The sequence below is a fragment of the Vanrija pseudolonga genome, chromosome 4 (genome assembly GCF_020906515.1).
Source record: "Vanrija pseudolonga chromosome 4, complete sequence".
Classification (NCBI taxonomy): domain Eukaryota; kingdom Fungi; phylum Basidiomycota; class Tremellomycetes; order Trichosporonales; family Trichosporonaceae; genus Vanrija; species Vanrija pseudolonga.
Window position 1 is genome coordinate 79,869 of NC_085852.1, and position 15,543 is coordinate 95,411.

At 60.9% G+C, this 15,543-nt stretch overlaps 10 protein-coding genes and 1 non-coding gene across 11 annotated transcripts; 8 read left to right on the forward strand and 3 right to left on the reverse strand.

Annotated features, from left to right (window-relative positions):
• Positions 1–81: 81 nt before the first annotated feature.
• On the forward strand, positions 82–1,089 carry LOC62_04G005238 (uncharacterized protein; the record flags this gene model as incomplete). The annotated part of the gene is made up of 1 exon (XM_062771766.1): positions 82–1,089. The coding sequence occupies one exon, from the start codon at positions 82–84 to the stop codon at positions 1,087–1,089; it is 1,008 nt and encodes a 335-aa protein (XP_062627750.1).
• A 333-nt stretch (positions 1,090–1,422) lies between these two features.
• LOC62_04G005239 (uncharacterized protein) lies at positions 1,423–2,390 on the reverse strand (the record flags this gene model as incomplete). The annotated part of the gene is given in 4 exon segments (XM_062771767.1): positions 1,423–1,715; positions 1,756–1,792; positions 1,841–2,003; positions 2,014–2,390. 4 exon segments carry the CDS (start codon positions 2,388–2,390, stop codon positions 1,423–1,425), a joined length of 870 nt encoding a protein of 289 aa, XP_062627751.1.
• A 360-nt stretch (positions 2,391–2,750) lies between these two features.
• On the reverse strand, positions 2,751–4,128 carry LOC62_04G005240 (uncharacterized protein; the record flags this gene model as incomplete). Its single annotated transcript, XM_062771768.1, has 4 exons — positions 2,751–2,876; positions 2,926–3,089; positions 3,130–3,569; positions 3,603–4,128. The coding sequence occupies 3 exons, from the start codon at positions 4,126–4,128 to the stop codon at positions 3,000–3,002; spliced, it is 1,056 nt and encodes a 351-aa protein (XP_062627752.1). The 3' UTR covers positions 2,751–2,876; positions 2,926–2,999.
• Positions 4,129–4,623: 495 nt separating this feature from the next.
• LOC62_04G005241 (uncharacterized protein) lies at positions 4,624–5,046 on the forward strand (the record flags this gene model as incomplete). The annotated part of the gene is made up of 1 exon (XM_062771769.1): positions 4,624–5,046. The coding sequence occupies one exon, from the start codon at positions 4,624–4,626 to the stop codon at positions 5,044–5,046; it is 423 nt and encodes a 140-aa protein (XP_062627753.1).
• A 280-nt stretch (positions 5,047–5,326) lies between these two features.
• On the reverse strand, positions 5,327–5,398 carry LOC62_04G005242. Its single transcript has one exon. It is a non-coding gene; the product is annotated as a tRNA-Gln (tRNA).
• Positions 5,399–5,760: 362 nt separating this feature from the next.
• Positions 5,761–6,948, forward strand: LOC62_04G005243 (uncharacterized protein; the record flags this gene model as incomplete). Its single annotated transcript, XM_062771770.1, has 3 exons — positions 5,761–6,387; positions 6,421–6,783; positions 6,821–6,948. The coding sequence occupies 3 exons, from the start codon at positions 5,761–5,763 to the stop codon at positions 6,929–6,931; spliced, it is 1,101 nt and encodes a 366-aa protein (XP_062627754.1). The 3' UTR covers positions 6,932–6,948.
• A 491-nt stretch (positions 6,949–7,439) lies between these two features.
• On the forward strand, positions 7,440–8,485 carry LOC62_04G005244 (uncharacterized protein; the record flags this gene model as incomplete). Its single annotated transcript, XM_062771771.1, has 3 exons — positions 7,440–7,847; positions 7,881–8,249; positions 8,282–8,485. 3 exons carry the CDS (start codon positions 7,440–7,442, stop codon positions 8,483–8,485), a joined length of 981 nt encoding a protein of 326 aa, XP_062627755.1.
• A 173-nt stretch (positions 8,486–8,658) lies between these two features.
• Positions 8,659–10,173, forward strand: LOC62_04G005245 (uncharacterized protein; the record flags this gene model as incomplete). The annotated part of the gene is made up of 3 exons (XM_062771772.1): positions 8,659–9,111; positions 9,133–10,109; positions 10,146–10,173. 3 exons carry the CDS (start codon positions 8,659–8,661, stop codon positions 10,171–10,173), a joined length of 1,458 nt encoding a protein of 485 aa, XP_062627756.1.
• Positions 10,174–10,537: 364 nt separating this feature from the next.
• LOC62_04G005246 (uncharacterized protein) lies at positions 10,538–11,656 on the forward strand (the record flags this gene model as incomplete). The annotated part of the gene is made up of 1 exon (XM_062771773.1): positions 10,538–11,656. The coding sequence occupies one exon, from the start codon at positions 10,538–10,540 to the stop codon at positions 11,654–11,656; it is 1,119 nt and encodes a 372-aa protein (XP_062627757.1).
• Positions 11,657–12,271: 615 nt separating this feature from the next.
• Positions 12,272–13,522, forward strand: LOC62_04G005247 (uncharacterized protein; the record flags this gene model as incomplete). The annotated part of the gene is made up of 1 exon (XM_062771774.1): positions 12,272–13,522. One exon carries the CDS (start codon positions 12,272–12,274, stop codon positions 13,520–13,522), a length of 1,251 nt encoding a protein of 416 aa, XP_062627758.1.
• A 471-nt stretch (positions 13,523–13,993) lies between these two features.
• On the forward strand, positions 13,994–15,187 carry LOC62_04G005248 (uncharacterized protein; the record flags this gene model as incomplete). Its single annotated transcript, XM_062771775.1, has 1 exon — positions 13,994–15,187. One exon carries the CDS (start codon positions 13,994–13,996, stop codon positions 15,185–15,187), a length of 1,194 nt encoding a protein of 397 aa, XP_062627759.1.
• Positions 15,188–15,543: the final 356 nt, after the last annotated feature.

The window sequence follows — 15,543 nt, forward strand, 5'->3', positions numbered from 1 at the left end:
GCAAGTGAGCTACAACTGAGCGTGGAAGTTGAGCTGACACCGGCAGCCTTGACCTCACCTTGAACAGCGATCCCCGCCGCCATGGTCCTCGACCACACAGCCTTCCCCCTCCTCATCGACTACATCATCGGCTATGCCGACATGGACTCTCTCTTGGCTTGGCGCGGCACTTCGCGTATGTATCGCGATCGCATCAACCGCCTCGTGTTCAAGCACGTCGTCATACCACATATTGAGCCAGTGGGCAAGGGCTACGCCATGACCCTCGGCATGATCCCAGAGGCTTCAGCTCGTGTCCCACCTCTCTCACTCAACCGGTCACTTCCCTTCGCCCCTGCTGGAGTCACAATTCTCGACATTCCCCGAGTTCATCAGTCCGTCACACTTTCTGTCGCTCAGGAGTTGAGGGACATCTCTGCGAAGGTCGTGAACTTTGAACGGTTCACGAACCTCCACACCCTCCGCCGCTCGGGTGGCAGGGTCACAGAGAGGGGGTCGAACTTCGTCCAGACCGTCACTACCGTCGTGGACTTTCCGGACCAGGACCTCTGGGAGGAGAAGAACAAGGCGATCGTCTACCTCCCGCACCACGTCAGGCGATACGTCCTTCATCTCAAGTGGGCGAACAAGTTCAACACCACGATCGAGTTCAAGAGCACACGGCGCATCAGGGACTGGGTACTCGTCCTCCACCACGCACCTTGCAAAGGGAGCACACCAGGGGTTCCTCCGGACCTTGAGAGGGTAATTCGACAGATGGCGAGGGTCTTCAAGAGCAATCGAAGTAGCACAGTGACCTTTGTTGGCGCCGAGCGGATCAACCCAAGGCACTTCGGCGCACCGGGGGCCAAGAATCCTGCTGTATCCGCCGACCGCTTCAAGGCTGCAGTTGAACGGGTATGGGAAGACCTTCCAGACGAGTTTCGGCCGCCCACCCTGGACCAGCGGATCCAGTTCCTCACATATGACGACTGGCTCCTCACGCTGGGTGACAAGAAAGACATTGAGGGACGTTGGCTTAGGCCTCGGCGCCACGTCCTGTGCAGTGCCTGCGAGAGAGAGGCAAGTCAATATGGTGGATCCCACTAACGTGACGCAGATGCTCGCACCCATAAACCTGAACGACAAGTGTCGCTTCTGTCGCAGGGACCCTTGGCACGCTCTCCCCAACATTTGGCCGCCGTTCCGCATTTGAGGGGGTCATGTAGACACTACAGCCCGATTCAGTCTGTCGCAAATGAGAGCTTCCCAGTGTTAGATATCGTCATGAAATGATTCCGTGAGCATACTCTGACCTCGCGATCGAGACCTGGGGTGATCAAGGTGAGGATCAGAACGCCTCGCGCTTGCTCCCACGATCAATTGCCATACATGTTCCATTTGTCCGGTCTTCAAAATGTCCTCGGTCTGCCAGCCTGGTGCTCACCCCACGCACCCCTGCTCCTTGGAGATGAGCACCTCGGGGTCCCTGCGCTCAAGGTATCCCTGGCTGATCAGGCTCATAATGTTCCCCACGTCGCCAGTGTAGAACTGGGCACCCAAACCCGGCTGGCCGAACCACGGCGCGATCGGGCCGCCGTTCACCGTCAGCGGCTTGACGACCTGGTAGACGTGGTAGTTGAAGGGAAAGTCGGGCGCGGCGGGGTTCGTGTCGAGGTTGGACGGCGGGAGCGCGCGCTGGTTGTACGGTGCGGCGGCGGCCGAGACGAACGAGCCTACGTGTGAGTGGGATGGTCTCGAGGTGGACACACTTACCAAACTCTGAGCCAAAGCGGTCGACGAGCGTGCCTGGCTGCGAAGAGTGTCAGCGACCATCTACGGCACACACGCCACCGCCCACCTCCAGCACCATGCTCCCGTTGATCGGCTTGCCACTCGTGTCGAGCTGGAAGCCGTTGAAGGGCGGGTAGACAAAGTTGCCGAGCGCGTCGGTCCACTTGGAGAGGAAGTCGCCTGGCGAGGTCGCGTCGCCGAAGCGTCCGTCAGCGGCTGCCAGACCCCACCTCTACTCACCGGTCATACGTCGTCATGAAGCCCGAGAGGGGGAGTTTCTTCGGGAGCACGATCGGCCCGAGACGACGATCATGGCAGACGAAGCGCGTCGCGTTCACGCCCCCGTCGGTCGTGCCGGCGCAGTTGCAGCTCGGGCCGCTGCCCCCACCGTTGCCGCCGTTGCCCCCGTTCCCGCCGTTGCCGCCATTGCCGCCGCCCGAGCCGTTGCCGCCGTTGCCCCCGTCGCCGCCGTTACCGCCCGAGCCGGAGCCGGAACCATCGCCGCCATCGCCGCCGTTACCACCGTCACCGCCATCACCGCGTGGCTTGAGTGGGCTAGCTGTCGTCGCGACGGAGAGCCAGACGAGAGCCGAGACGAGGTATGTTGCGACAAGCATGAGTGTGTGTGTCAGGTGGTGGGTGTAAGTGTGGAGAGTTAGTCTGGCGCAGCGCCGCCTTATATACCATTCAGATGGAGGGGCGCAGCACACGCACGGCCCACACCGCTCGCACCATCCCGAAGCAGTCAACTCCCACGCCAAGTCGCGCCGTCGCGTCGGGGAGGCATGTATGTCACCGCGGAATGTCGCCAGTCGAACCTTGCCGGATGCGACCTCCGACCCCGCGCCGGGCTCACTCACAAAGGCTACATATATTACCCCTCGCCCTAGGAACGCCGATGGGTCATGTGCTAGCATCCCGGTGGAGCAAGAGCATGGGTGAGAACTCAGATACCGCTTCCCGAGGTGCTTGGTGTTCTGTCACATTCACATTTAGGCTTAGTTCGGGCTGTCATGCCTCGGGCGGAGACTGGATCTCGTGACTCGGCTCGTTTCAAACCTTAAAGGTAGAGCCCGTCGTCATGTTTACAAACAACCAACATGCTTATGACGTGTGAGTTGCAAGGTAGTCTCGGCTTTGTCGGCAGCTCACCATTGTTCTTAGTGGCTTGGTGTGACGTCTGTTACCATCGAACATACTTGAGCGGGCCGATATCCTCTCCCTGTTCAATCGCTCAGGAACCACAGAGGAGAGTCCGGGGGACAATTGCAACAGTATCTGCAGTGGCGGCAACGACGAGAGGGGTCCGACTGGACCTGGGGACATGAGCACAAAGCAGTCGCAACTCAAACTCACAGTCGCGCCGCAGACTGCGCACAACTCATGATATCCGTAATCGAAGAAGTAGGCCTCAACGTCGAGCTTGTCCCCGAGGGAGTCGAACCAGTCGGTAAAAGTGAGGAAGGTGGTGTTCGTCTCGGCGTGAACGCGCTTGGGGCCTGGAGGGAACGATTTGTGGATGAGTTTGATCATCGTGGCACGGAGTAGGTCGGTCGATGAACGGCTCATGTCGTCCTCGACCCCTCCGAATTGCACAGGGGTGACGTGCTCTGCGCCGACAATCGTGATTGAACCCTTGCGGTCGAGGACCTTCATCATGTAAGTGAGGATGTTGCCGATGAACGGGGGGTAAGGGTCGTGGTGATTCGACGGGCCGAGTTCGATCTCATCATCGGAGACCAAGGAGTGAAGTACGAGAACCCATTCGCGGACGTTTTTGCTACCCTTGAACCCCACTTCGGCGGTGAGTGTGCTACTCGATTCCTCACTCCAATCGACGTGCAGACAATACCGTTTGATACGATGAGGGAGCCAGATGTTGGTCTTCAGATGAGGGCGTCGGCGGTATCGGTTGGGAACATCGTAAGGGTCGAAGAAGTCCACGGTGGTGGTGACATTGGGAATCTGATGGGTACCGAGTTGAGCCACGAACCTGCCGGTGCGACGAAGGGTGTGGGCAGAAGTAAGCTGGCCGAGGTTGAAGTCCGCCAGCTTGTAATCGCCGTGGTAGTGCCTGTGGTCCAAGTCGAATATCTGGACGGCAGCCGGGGTGAACGGGAGGAGTTTGTCTCTGAGAATAGGCGGGGACGTGGACGTTGAGCCTGGCCCAAGAGATACACCGCGGTACAAGTCACGGGTGAGGATGACGTGGCTGAAGAGAAGGCGATCGGCTCGAGCGCGGAACCCGCGAGATGTGAGGCGCCATTTAAGGAGTGAGGCGTAGTCGGCCTGACTGAAGATGAGGTCGAGGATGTAGGGGAAGGCAGTGTGGTCGATAACAGCGTGGGTGGACATTGTGGTGGATGAGTTGACTGGGTGGCGAGGGGAGGAGATGGTGGATAGGCGGGGAGGACCAGCGACGACGAGCGCGACCACCGGCTGGTCACCGCGGCCTGTGGTAAAGGCTCGATGCAGTAGGGGACGAGGGGGCTAAGAGATGGAGCAAGAGAGTCGAGTTGAAAGAATGAGAAGAGTGTTGAAGAGGATTGTCATTGTTGAGTGACAATGTTTGAAACGGCGACAGTGACGAGTTGACTGGATCGACACCCACCCACCCAAAAACAAATCAACCACGTATAAATACTCTTCCACCCAACGTCATCCTGTTCCTCATTCTCTTCATCACCCACTCCACCACGCAACTCGACAGAGCTCCTCTCTCCGGCTCCTACCGACACGACCCAAGACTGGTACGTCGCTGTGCATACAACCGCGCTCCTTCAGCACCCCGCTCACGCCGCCCAAGTCCCCACCGCTCACCCACCTTCATCGTCTTCCCTCGACACCACCATGGCCGCCGTCACGATCGACCACACAGCGTTCCCCTACCTCATCGACGTGATAATGGGGTACGCCGACATGAGCGCCCTTGTCGCCTTCCGCACCACCTCCAGCACCTTCCGCCGCCGCGTCGACGGTATCCTCCTCAAGCACGTCGTCATCACCTACAAGTATCCCAACGTGACACACAACATCTCCTTCAAGACCCCACCTGGCTCGCTCCTCACGGTCGGCACCGTGGTCCGTCGTCTCCCCCTTGCCCCCAAGTTCGTCCAAGTCGCCGACATTCAATACTACCCTTATCGCGGCGAAACCATGTCGCCCAGCCCCGCCGACTTCAAGTCGATCCACACCATTCGTCGCTCTGCCCACATGGTGTCTCAGCGCGGCACCAACTACTTCAAGAACGCATCCCACCGCAGCTTGAACTGACTCGGCACTCACACCGCAAGGCACGTGGTCGCATCATCCCCTTCGGCCCCTTCGTGTCATGATGGCATGCACGGGCTGGCATTACCCCTCGTACATCAAGCATCAATCTAGCAATGGCAGTGCTCCAATCGATCCAGCCAGACTACTGTTGCAGCGATGTGGTGCCACGAAGGGCCTGGCCCGCACCGACGCCACTTCGCCCCCCTCGCACCCTCGCACCCTCTCCGCCCAACCACGCAAAAGAGCAACTCCCCTGCTCCCTCCTCCTCTTCCACAGTACAGGTCCGACTGGGAATCGAACCCAGATTACAAGAATCAGAATCTTGTGTACTAACCGTTATACGATCAGACCGGTGTCTGCGGCGTGTCTGACGGGTTGATGAGCGGGGAGGGCCGGTGGAGGGCGGGTCGGTGGATTTCGGCTAACATGCGCCGCGGCGACCAGATCCGCTGTCGCAGGCTGATGTGGGCATGTCAGAGAGTCGATCTCGCCACTGCACGCATGCATCGTAGCCGTAGTCGCGCATGTGGGACGACGACATTCCACCCTCAAGACGCGTCCGACGCGTCGACGCGTCGCGACTCGGGCCTCCACCCACGTGATTGATTTTCGGTCGGCGGGTAAACAATCAACAGCCGACGCGATCCGACGGCCCCGACTCATCATCTCCACCGCACCGCACATTGCATCAATCAACAGAGACAAGCATCACCATGCCGGCGGTACGCTACACGACATACCGCAAGACGTCTGCATCTCTGGCAGCGGAGCGCAAGCCGCCGCCCGGAAAGCTCAAACCGGCGACGCTTGGGCCTAACAAGCGGCGCGCGCTCGGGGAGCTGGAGTCGAATGCCCGGAGCGCAGCGGTTGCCTCCGAAGGCATCAACACGCACGCCGAGCTCAAGATGGGATACAAGGGCAAGAACCAAACGCACATCTACTACCTCATCACGCCCGTCACTGCGGGCTTCGTTCCCCAGGATAAGAGCGCGTACCGCCTCCCATATACCCCTCGCGACATCGAAGTTCTCGACATTCGCGACGTCGAGTGGGAGTCGCTGCCCGCGGTCCGCATCAACGCGTTCAAGCGTCTCGACACGGTACGGCGGTTCAACCTCTTCCAGCTCGGCGGCGGGCCGCAAGACTGGTTCACGCAGGCGACGACGACGGTCGACTTTGTGCACCTTAACGATGTGTCCAGCTGGAAGCGGAAAGACACGGGAGCGGCCACTGAGCCGATCCACCTGCCGCCCAACACGACGCGGCACGTCCTCCACGTCGCGTGGGACCAGTCCAGCATGGCCTGGTCGCGCGGGCTGCGGTTCTGCGCCAACGCGAAAGTGAGGGACTGGGTGCTCGTCCTCCACCCCCAGGTTCGCGACAAGGCGCCAGCAGTGCGCGACAAGTGCCCCGAGTTTCTGAGCAACCTCATCGAGAAGATCACGACGGCACTGAAGAAGGGCTGCAAGCTCACGGTCGTCGGCGCCGAAACTGCTGCGGCGGGGCAGTTCGGTAAACCGGCCGGCTCGAAGCGCGGGGTGGACACGACAGCGGCAGTCAGGGAGCACTTCTACGCGTACTGGAAGGCGAAGTGCCCCGAGAAGACGCGGTTCAAGCTCGACGACGGGACGCGTTTCCTCACGATGGACGAGTTCGCGGCCGAGCTCGGCGACCGGGCGGACATTGAGGGCCGGTGGCCGCCCAAGCGGACACGGCTGTGTGGGACATGCGGCAAGGTGCGTGGGACCCATGGCGCCGAACTGACGGTCGTAGAAGGTGCCAGTGGAGCGGTATAGCAGATGCTCGTGTGGGCGGGGCGAGGAGAGCGACGACGCGCGGAGCGAGGCGACTGTCGACCTCGTGAGTGACGACGAGGCGCCATAGGACCGCCGAGTTGCGTGCTGCGCTCCCGAGGTCGATGCGAGCGTCGCCTCCATGTACACTTATAATGGCTTGTCGTGGTGCCATATGCATGCATCAACGGTAGCGGGATCGCGACCATGACGCGCATACTCGCGACGCGTCTTGACCTCCACCCGCGTGATTGATTTTTCTTCCGTCCACGACCGGCAATCCCCGATCCTGCGGCGACGCGGACGCGAAGAGAGCAAGTCTTGGGTTCCACAGTCCACCATCTGCATCACCAACATCGGAGATATCGGCAAGCTACTCAGAGATTATGCCGCCTGCTCGCCACGGCAAGGCCACGGCGCCAAAAGCTCGCGCGACACGATCCAGAACCACCACCGACAAGCGACGCGCCGGCGCTCTCGCCGACGTTCCGTCAAACCTGCCGGCCGCCCACTCCGCTCCGGCAACGGGCAGCAAGACCGCCGCTGCCGCGGTGCACTCCCACGTCGAGCTCAAGATGGGTTACACGCACGACAGGAACATGACGCCAACGTTCACCCTCCTGTTACCCGTGACATCCGAGTCCAAGCCGCGTGACAAGCACGCGTGCGAGCTGCCCTACCTCCCCGGGCGGGTGGAGGTGCTCGACGTCAACCACGTGCTGTTTGACGACCCGCCCGCGTCCAAGATGAGCGCGTTCAAGAACGTCCGCACTGTGCGACGATTCGACCTGTTCGGGTTTGGGGCGAGCACGAAGGACTTCGTCCCGCAGGCGACGACGACGGTCGACTTTCTCGACCTGGACAAGATCATGCCCCGCGGCCGTAACGACTCGGGGAAACGCGCGCTACAGGTGCCACCCAATACAGAGCGGTACGTTCTGCATGTGGCATGGGATCAGGCAGACACGCAACCTTGGAGTGACCTCCGGTTCTGTGGGCACGCCAAGGTGCGTGACTGGGTGCTCGTCCTCAACCCACAGCTGGGCGGAAACAAGGAGCCGGTCGTCCATCACCACTGTCCCGGCTTCCTCCTGAACCTCTTCGAGAAGATCACCCCCACCGTAAAGAATGGGAGCAAGTTCACCGTCGTTGGCGCCGAGGCCGCTGCGACAGGGCAATTTGCCAAGCCGGCCGGCTCAAAGCGCGGGGAGGACACGACCGCGGCGCTCAAGCATCATCTTCACACGTACTGGAAGGCCAAGGTCCCCTCCGATGCGGTGCGGTTCAAGCTCGACGACGCGACGAGGTTCCTCACGAGGGAGGAGTTCTGCGCCGAGCTGGGCAAGCGTGAAGAGATCGAGGGCGTGTGGCCGCCGCAGCGGTTGTACATCTGCGGGACATGCGGCAAGGTGAGTTGGTGTATTATGGCAGCGACGCGCAGCCCGATCCGTTCCTGTATGGCCAGTTTGCGTGCGGCCGGCCGGAGGACACCGACGACGGCATGAGTGCCGAGGACGGCACATTTGGGCTGGAGAGCAGTGACGGGGAGCTGGAGCCGCCGTCGAGCCCGCTCGTCGGGTTATACACTGACGCCGAGTTCGAGGCGCACAACAACAAGCGACGGCGGCGACGGCGGTGGCGATAAGGCAATGCGCGCCTTGGACAACTGCATGGCGGTGCCGGCATAGCCGCGGGTATGACGTGCGGGACCGAATCCCGCTTGGGCGCGGTGTTGTTATTCCGCGGTAAATGCTCCGACCAACCTTGTGATTTCATTGTTCACTGCATCTCTGCAACTTCGCCATCGCACTCATCGCCATGCACCGGCCGCTTCCTCGACCACCCACTGACGACTCCACACGACCAAGCGAGCCGAGTTCCCCGCGCCCCAGCGAAGCCCCTGCCACAGTGCTGGATGCCACGGCCTTCCCGCACATCCTGGACCGTGTGCTGGCCTACCTCGCCCCAGAGCACCTGTACCCCCTCCGAGCGGTCTCCCGCGATGTCCAACGCCGAATCGACACGCAGATAACATGCTTTCGCGTCGTCCTCGTCGACCACCGCTGGCGATGCCTTCAGCGCTGCGTCCCGCCCGTCGGCGCCGTCCCCCTCCGCTCCGATGGGGTGGGGCGCGAGTACTGCGTCCAGGACTTGCCACCGGACACGCTAGTCAAGGTTGTCCAGGTGCGCAGGACGGCTGATGGCGTTGCCGACGCACTCGACACTATGGGCACGGTGCACACGGTGCAGCGGTGCGGCGCCAAGGCGGTCGTGGGTAATTTTCCTGCCCAGATCCACCCGGGCGTGCGCACAATGGTCGACTGCTTCGGCTTTGCCAACCTCGGCACACCGACTCTCTTTTGGAAGGTCGCGGGATCGCATGCAGAGAAGCGGTACCACCAGCCCACAATCCCCGACTCGATCAGGCGGTACGTCTTGCACGCTGTCATCGACCAGGTGGCAAGCGTGATTAGCGTGGACGAGGATGACCACGACGTGCGGTTCGCTTTCCCTCCTGGCCTGTGCGAGTTCGTGCTCGTCCTCTGGCCTATCTTTGCCACTGAAGAGCGTCGACGAGTCCAAGACGTGCCCGTGTCGCTCGTGTCGATGATCGGCGCAGCGGTCACAGCCGCCGAAAGTGACATCAAGACCACCATTGTCGGTGCCGAACGCCTCTCTCCGCTCGTGTTGGGCAACAATAAGGAGAAGTTTGCCGACCCGGCTGACGCCGTCGAAGCGGTGCGGGAGCTGCTGCGTACTCACCAGACAACCAAGTTCCGAGCCGAGCAACAACGGTACGCAGAGGCGCAAGCCTTTCTTCAGCAGATGAATGACGACAATCTCGCCTGCGTCCAACTCGCGAAGCGACAGAGGGTGGGCGAGATCAGCCGCCGAGACCCCCTAATCAACGACATGCGGCGTCGCGTCATGGACCACTGGCGAACACTGGGCAAGCCGGACCTAAGGACAGCAGCGGAGTGCAAGGACCCTTTCTCGCGCGTAGACAAGGAGCCAGATGACCTGTACGATATGCAGCGGAAGCTGGAGGGCCTGATTTCATACCATCGGCGTAACACCGGCGTCGTCGAGCCCCCACTCCCGGGAATCCCTGTACCGCCAGATGCGGACAAGCTGTCGCCCGTCCGTTTCCTCACCCTCCAGGAGTGGTGGCGCGACCTCGGCCCCACGCGCCGGCGATACCAGGGCCTCGCGTTCGACGACGGGAGGGCCGACGGCGACGAGGCGCTGTCGCTCAGTCTGGTGGAGATGTGAGTTGTGTGTGGTGGATGATACTGACGACACAGGAGCGGTTATTCGCTGCGCGAGTCTTGAGCCAGTTAACACTACATGCGGGATGGAGGTTTCCAGCCGCGTCCGCAGAGCAGGCCGCTTGGTGTCGACGGCGGCGAGGGCGGCAACGAGCTGAGCAAACTGCTGCCGTTCGAGCGTGTACGGATCCAGTACTGCACAGACGTGAGCTTCCGACTGCTTACTGTGTGTTTGGTGTCGCAGCCACCATCCTGCTCGACGAGGACACTGGCCTCGTTACGCCGTGAAATGCCGACGACCCTCCACTCTGGCGGTCCACCCCCTCGAGCAAGCCGCACACACACACACTCGCCCATTTATTGCAACACTCCCACTCACTTTCACTCTCCCACTCACTCCAGACACCACCAAACCCTCCACGTCGACAATGACCAACCAGACAACTGCAATGCTCAACGCCGGAGCATTCCCTCACATCCTGGACAACATCCTCTCCAGCGTGCCCCTCGCCGACCTCGTGCGCTTGCGAGGCGTCTCCCGCTATGTACGCGACCATATCGACGCCAAGCTCCTCAAGTGCTACCATGTCAAGTTGGTGGATCACAGCACAGAGTGCCAAAACAACTGCGCGCCGCCATGCGGCGTCGTCCGCTTCATGCGCGACGAGCGCACGGACCCCGACGACGTCTGCGTGCAGGACCTGCCGGTCCCTGGAACGCTGGTCAAGGTGGTGGACTACACGGGTGAAGGCACAAACCACCTCGAGGCGGTGCTTGAACATATTGGGACCGCCCAGACACTCCAGCGCACCACGACGTCGGCACTCCTCGGTCCCTTTCCCGCTCAACTCCACCGCGGAATTACTACCCTGGTCGACTACCTGCGCCTGGCAAGCCTTCCCATGGCCACTATTCCTGTCGCCCATCCCGAGACCGGGGAGGACGAGTACTACCACCAGGTCACGGTGCCCCCCTCTATCCGACGCTACATCCTTCACTTCATCTTCAACCAAGTTCACTGCGAGTTCGACAGCTTTGGTCTGGGGGACGATCTTCGGTTTACGGTTCCCGCAGGCACATTGGAAGAGTTTGTGCTCGTTCTCTGGCCACTCTTTTTCACCCCGCCAACGGGAGGAAGGCTCTGGTTCCAGGCCTTTCAGAGCGTTCCACCCGCCCTCGCCCGTTCCCTCACTGCGGCTGCGGTGGCCGCTGCGGGCGGCGCGATGACCACGATTGTCGGAGCGGACCGTGTCTCGCCGCTCATCTTCGGCCGCACGCGCGGGTGCAACAGCCCTCGATACGTTATCGAGCAGATCCGGAAGCACATTCGCCTCGTCTTGGCCGCCAGGTTCCCAGGAGACGAGCAGAAGGTCCAGGAAGCCCTCGCGCGCGTCCGATTCGTCACCCTCCAGGAGTGGTGGCACGAGCTTGGTCCCATTCACAGGGGTTACGCCGGGGGGGCCGGTGTCCCCTCAACGACCAAAGGACGAAAAAGACAAGTTGCGCTTGCTTGCAAAGACGTACGTGTCCAGTCTGTATCGTGCTGACGGAGCAGTAGCGCGTACCCATTGTGTGCGAAGAGGTGAGCTGAAGCGTTTTCCCGCCGCTGACGATGCAAAAGGTGGCTCTGTATGTGTCCCGACCGCCGAGCCGTTTGGTTGGTCGCATTCCCGGCCGTTGTGGTGGTTTTTACGGTGGTGTTTCTGTGGCACATGGTTGGCCATTGGGCAGAGTTACAACGATCGAAGCGGGCATTGGCACGCGCAGCCTTCGAGCTGTGAGTGCCACCGTGCGCCCGAACCGCCCGGACGGCTGCACAAGGGTAAACACTACGCCGTACCAGGCATCCATTGTCTCGATGTTTATAACATGTATGTCATCAATTGAACAATGCCGTGAACGTCGTGTCGATGTGGCCATTGGCTTGTTTGTGAAACACGTCGCTGGTTCCATCACTGAGCCAACGACTACCACCTACATACTCCCTCAGCACTGCTTCTTTGCAATCACACACATTGTCACGAGGCATCAATCAGCTCGCAACACTTCACGTTGTTCTGGGTTCAATCAATCCAGCACACATTTTGGATATAAACCCCCCACAAGGACGGCCTCTCTATTCCTCTGTCCTCCATCCTCTCAACTCCAACCATCACTCAGCCATGGCCAGCCCCCCGCCCGCAGGCCCCCAATTCTCGCTCAGCACCCCCGTGGGGCTCCCACTCGAGGTGATTGAAAACATCGTCGTCGACCACACCCCGCTCGAGCACATTATCCCGTGGCGCGCCGTTGCCAAGTGCTTCCAGATCCGCGTCGATAAACGCCTGAAGAGCTACTACGTGGAGCTCGTGCGCGACCCCTACCACTGCACCTGCAACTTCATTTGCCATGTCATGCCATGCACGCGTGACGGGCACACTGACCGGTCTGTTCTGTGCGCGGAGGACCTCCTGAAGGAAGGTGCCTTGGTCAAGGTCCTCCTATGTGAGGACTTTTCGCACACGCTGGTCCTGAGCAATGTGCTTAAGCGTCTTGGCACCGTACACACACTGCAGCGCACTGGGTACATGCCCTTGGACACCCGACGTTTCCGTCAGCTCCCGGGCATCACCACCGTTGTTGACTCTGTGGATCTTACGACGCTCTATGCGCCGTTCATACCGCGAAAGGGACCGGAGTTTGTGCCTCCAGTGGGCCGTCCACGGCGGTCCCGTGGTGAAGCTAAAAGCCGGCTGCGCCTTCGGATAATGCTGGACAAGGCCACGGGTAAGAAGCACCACATCGAGTATTACCACTTGGTGGAAGTTCCCCCCACCGTTCGGCGGCACATCGTCCACATTTCGCTCTGCCAGGAGCTACGCGCCAACGACAGGCACTGGATGATGCACGATCTCCGATTCCAGCACCCACCAGGTCTGGGCGAGTTTCTCCTCGTCCTCTGGCCGCACTTTTGGCCCTTATATTGGTGTGATCCCCCTCCGACATATCGGCCATTCGCAAGCATCCCCCAGACATTCACCTCTCTTCTCGCCGCAGTCGCAACGTCTGCATTGGATGGCAGGCCCACGACCGTTGTCAGCGCCGACCGTCTCTCGCCGCTCCTTTTCAACGAGAACGCGGCACGCGCCGCCGACCCCACCGATATGGTGAACAAGGTCAAGGACATCGTGCGACAGCGTATGCGGCACGCCCTTGAGAAGGAGAACAACGACTCGAAGGAGACAATGGAGGAGCGCCTCGAAAGGGCCTTTGATCGCATCCGATTCATATCACTCGAGGCTTGGTGGGCCGAGCTTGGCGAGCCCCGACGCCGGTACGAGGGCTTTGCACTCGGCGGCGCCGGGATCGATAAACACGAGTCTTACTCACTTGAACTCGTTGCGCAGTACGTGGCGGCCCACCCGGGCGTGTGAGCTGACGTACACAGAAGCAAAGTCCCCTTCGGTAGCCACTAAGTTGGGTACACACTTAGCAGTTGGGAGCTGAGACTTGGGAGCTGCTCGACGCAGGCCTCAACAGCTCGCGGTTTCCTCCCTATACTGTGAGCCCCAGTGATGGGTGTGTGTCGATACACATCGGCAGTGCATCCTCCTCAACGCTGCCCCTGCATGGGCCGCAATCCCTTACATCTATGTATAGTGTTCTGGGAGCAGTGTCGTCGTCCTGAATATCAGCCTCGTCGTGGTTGTCAGTGGGCAGTAAACTGGGTGGCAAACTCGCCACCAACAGGTGCCACTTTGACTTCGAGCGCCAATCTCATCTCGCACCGCCCGTCGACTTTTGTTTATCACTCAACCCAACACACAACTTGCTCTTCACGACACACTTTTCACTTCACCATGACCCACCCATCACCTATACACGCATCAGCCCACCCCCACATCATGGAGAGCATCCTACAGCACCTGCCCCCCGATCAGCTCCTCCCCCTGCGCGCGCTCTCTCGCGGCATGTACCGCGTCGTCGGACGCCTGATCAAGAGCTACCAGGTCACGCTGGTCGACCACCGCTGGCGATGCAAGCATCGCTGTTCCCCGCCGTGGGGAGTGCGCACCACCCCACACAGCGGAGAGGGTGCGGCGCATTGCCTGCAGGACCTGCCGGTGCGCGGCCTGCTGCCCAAGGTGCTCCTCGTCAACGGAGGCGGGGGCGAGCATCTGGTAGCCCTTCTCGCGCACATGGACACTGTGCACACGATCCAGCGTACCAGCCCCTCCGCCATCCTGGGCAACTTTCCGACTCGTCTCCCCGCCGGCATTAGCACGCTGGTCGACTACCTTGAGCTCGGCAAGCTCGGAGGTCCTACCGTCCCCCACCGCATCGTGGGTAGCGAGCGCATGGTCGTGTCGAGCCGCTCGCCGCGCAAGAGGGCCTACGACACAGCTGCCCTCGTCATGAGCGCCCTTGCACCGCCGCCCCTGCCTTCCGAAAAGTACGAGATCTACGACGTCGAATGCTACCACCACGTCGTCGTGCCGCCGCCCATTCGCCGCTATGTCATCCACGTCTCGTTTCACCAGTGGCTGGGACGGAAGGAGCATCATGAGCCCACCCCGGACATCCGCTTCCAGATTTCCGATGGCGCGACCGTCGTGTTTGTCCTCTGGCCGCACTTCTTCACTGGTGAGGCTCACTCATCGAGTTGGGCCAAGCGTCCCTTTCCCAAGGTCCCGAGGTCGGTCATATGCGTACTCTGGGCAGCGGCTGCGGACGCTCTCTCCGGCGGCACGCCCACTCTTGTCAACGCCGACCGCCTCTCGCCGATCCTGTTCCGAATCGACAAGGCGCATACCGACGACCCGGCCGAGGTTCTGAACAAGGTCAAGCGCATCCTGCGCCTCCAGCTCGACTGTATGCTGTCCAACGCGCTGGGGCGTCCGGTTGGCGCCAGCAACTATCGTGTCGCCGAGGCGTTCAGGCGCATCCGCTTCCTCACCCTCGAGGAGTGGTGGGCCGAGCTCGGTCCTATCCGCAGGCAGTACGAGGGCCTGGCGCTCGGTGGCGAGCACGCTGGCAAACACGAGTCATACTCCCTCAAGCTAGTCGAGCTGTACGTTGTCCGTGGAGTTCTGATCTGACTAAGACAGGAGCGGTTATCCCCTCCGCACCTGATGACCGCGACTCATCACAATGCTGTCTGTCTCGGGCGGACCAGCCTGTGCCGTCAGCCTTGGTACCTTCTTATAGCACAACCCCCACAACAGAGTGTCTTCCTTCTGGACTTAACCTGTCCTTGCTCAACCAGTCGCCCACAACGTTGACCATACCTCCAATTGCACGCGCGCGACGACACCGCCAGCACCGACTGCAACGTCCGACAACACCACCACCCCCTGCGGCGATCACGCTTCGAGAGAGTGTGCCCTCACTATTCTCCCTCTCCTATTCTCTCATTTATCCTCACTCACTCACTCACTCACTCACTCACTCACTC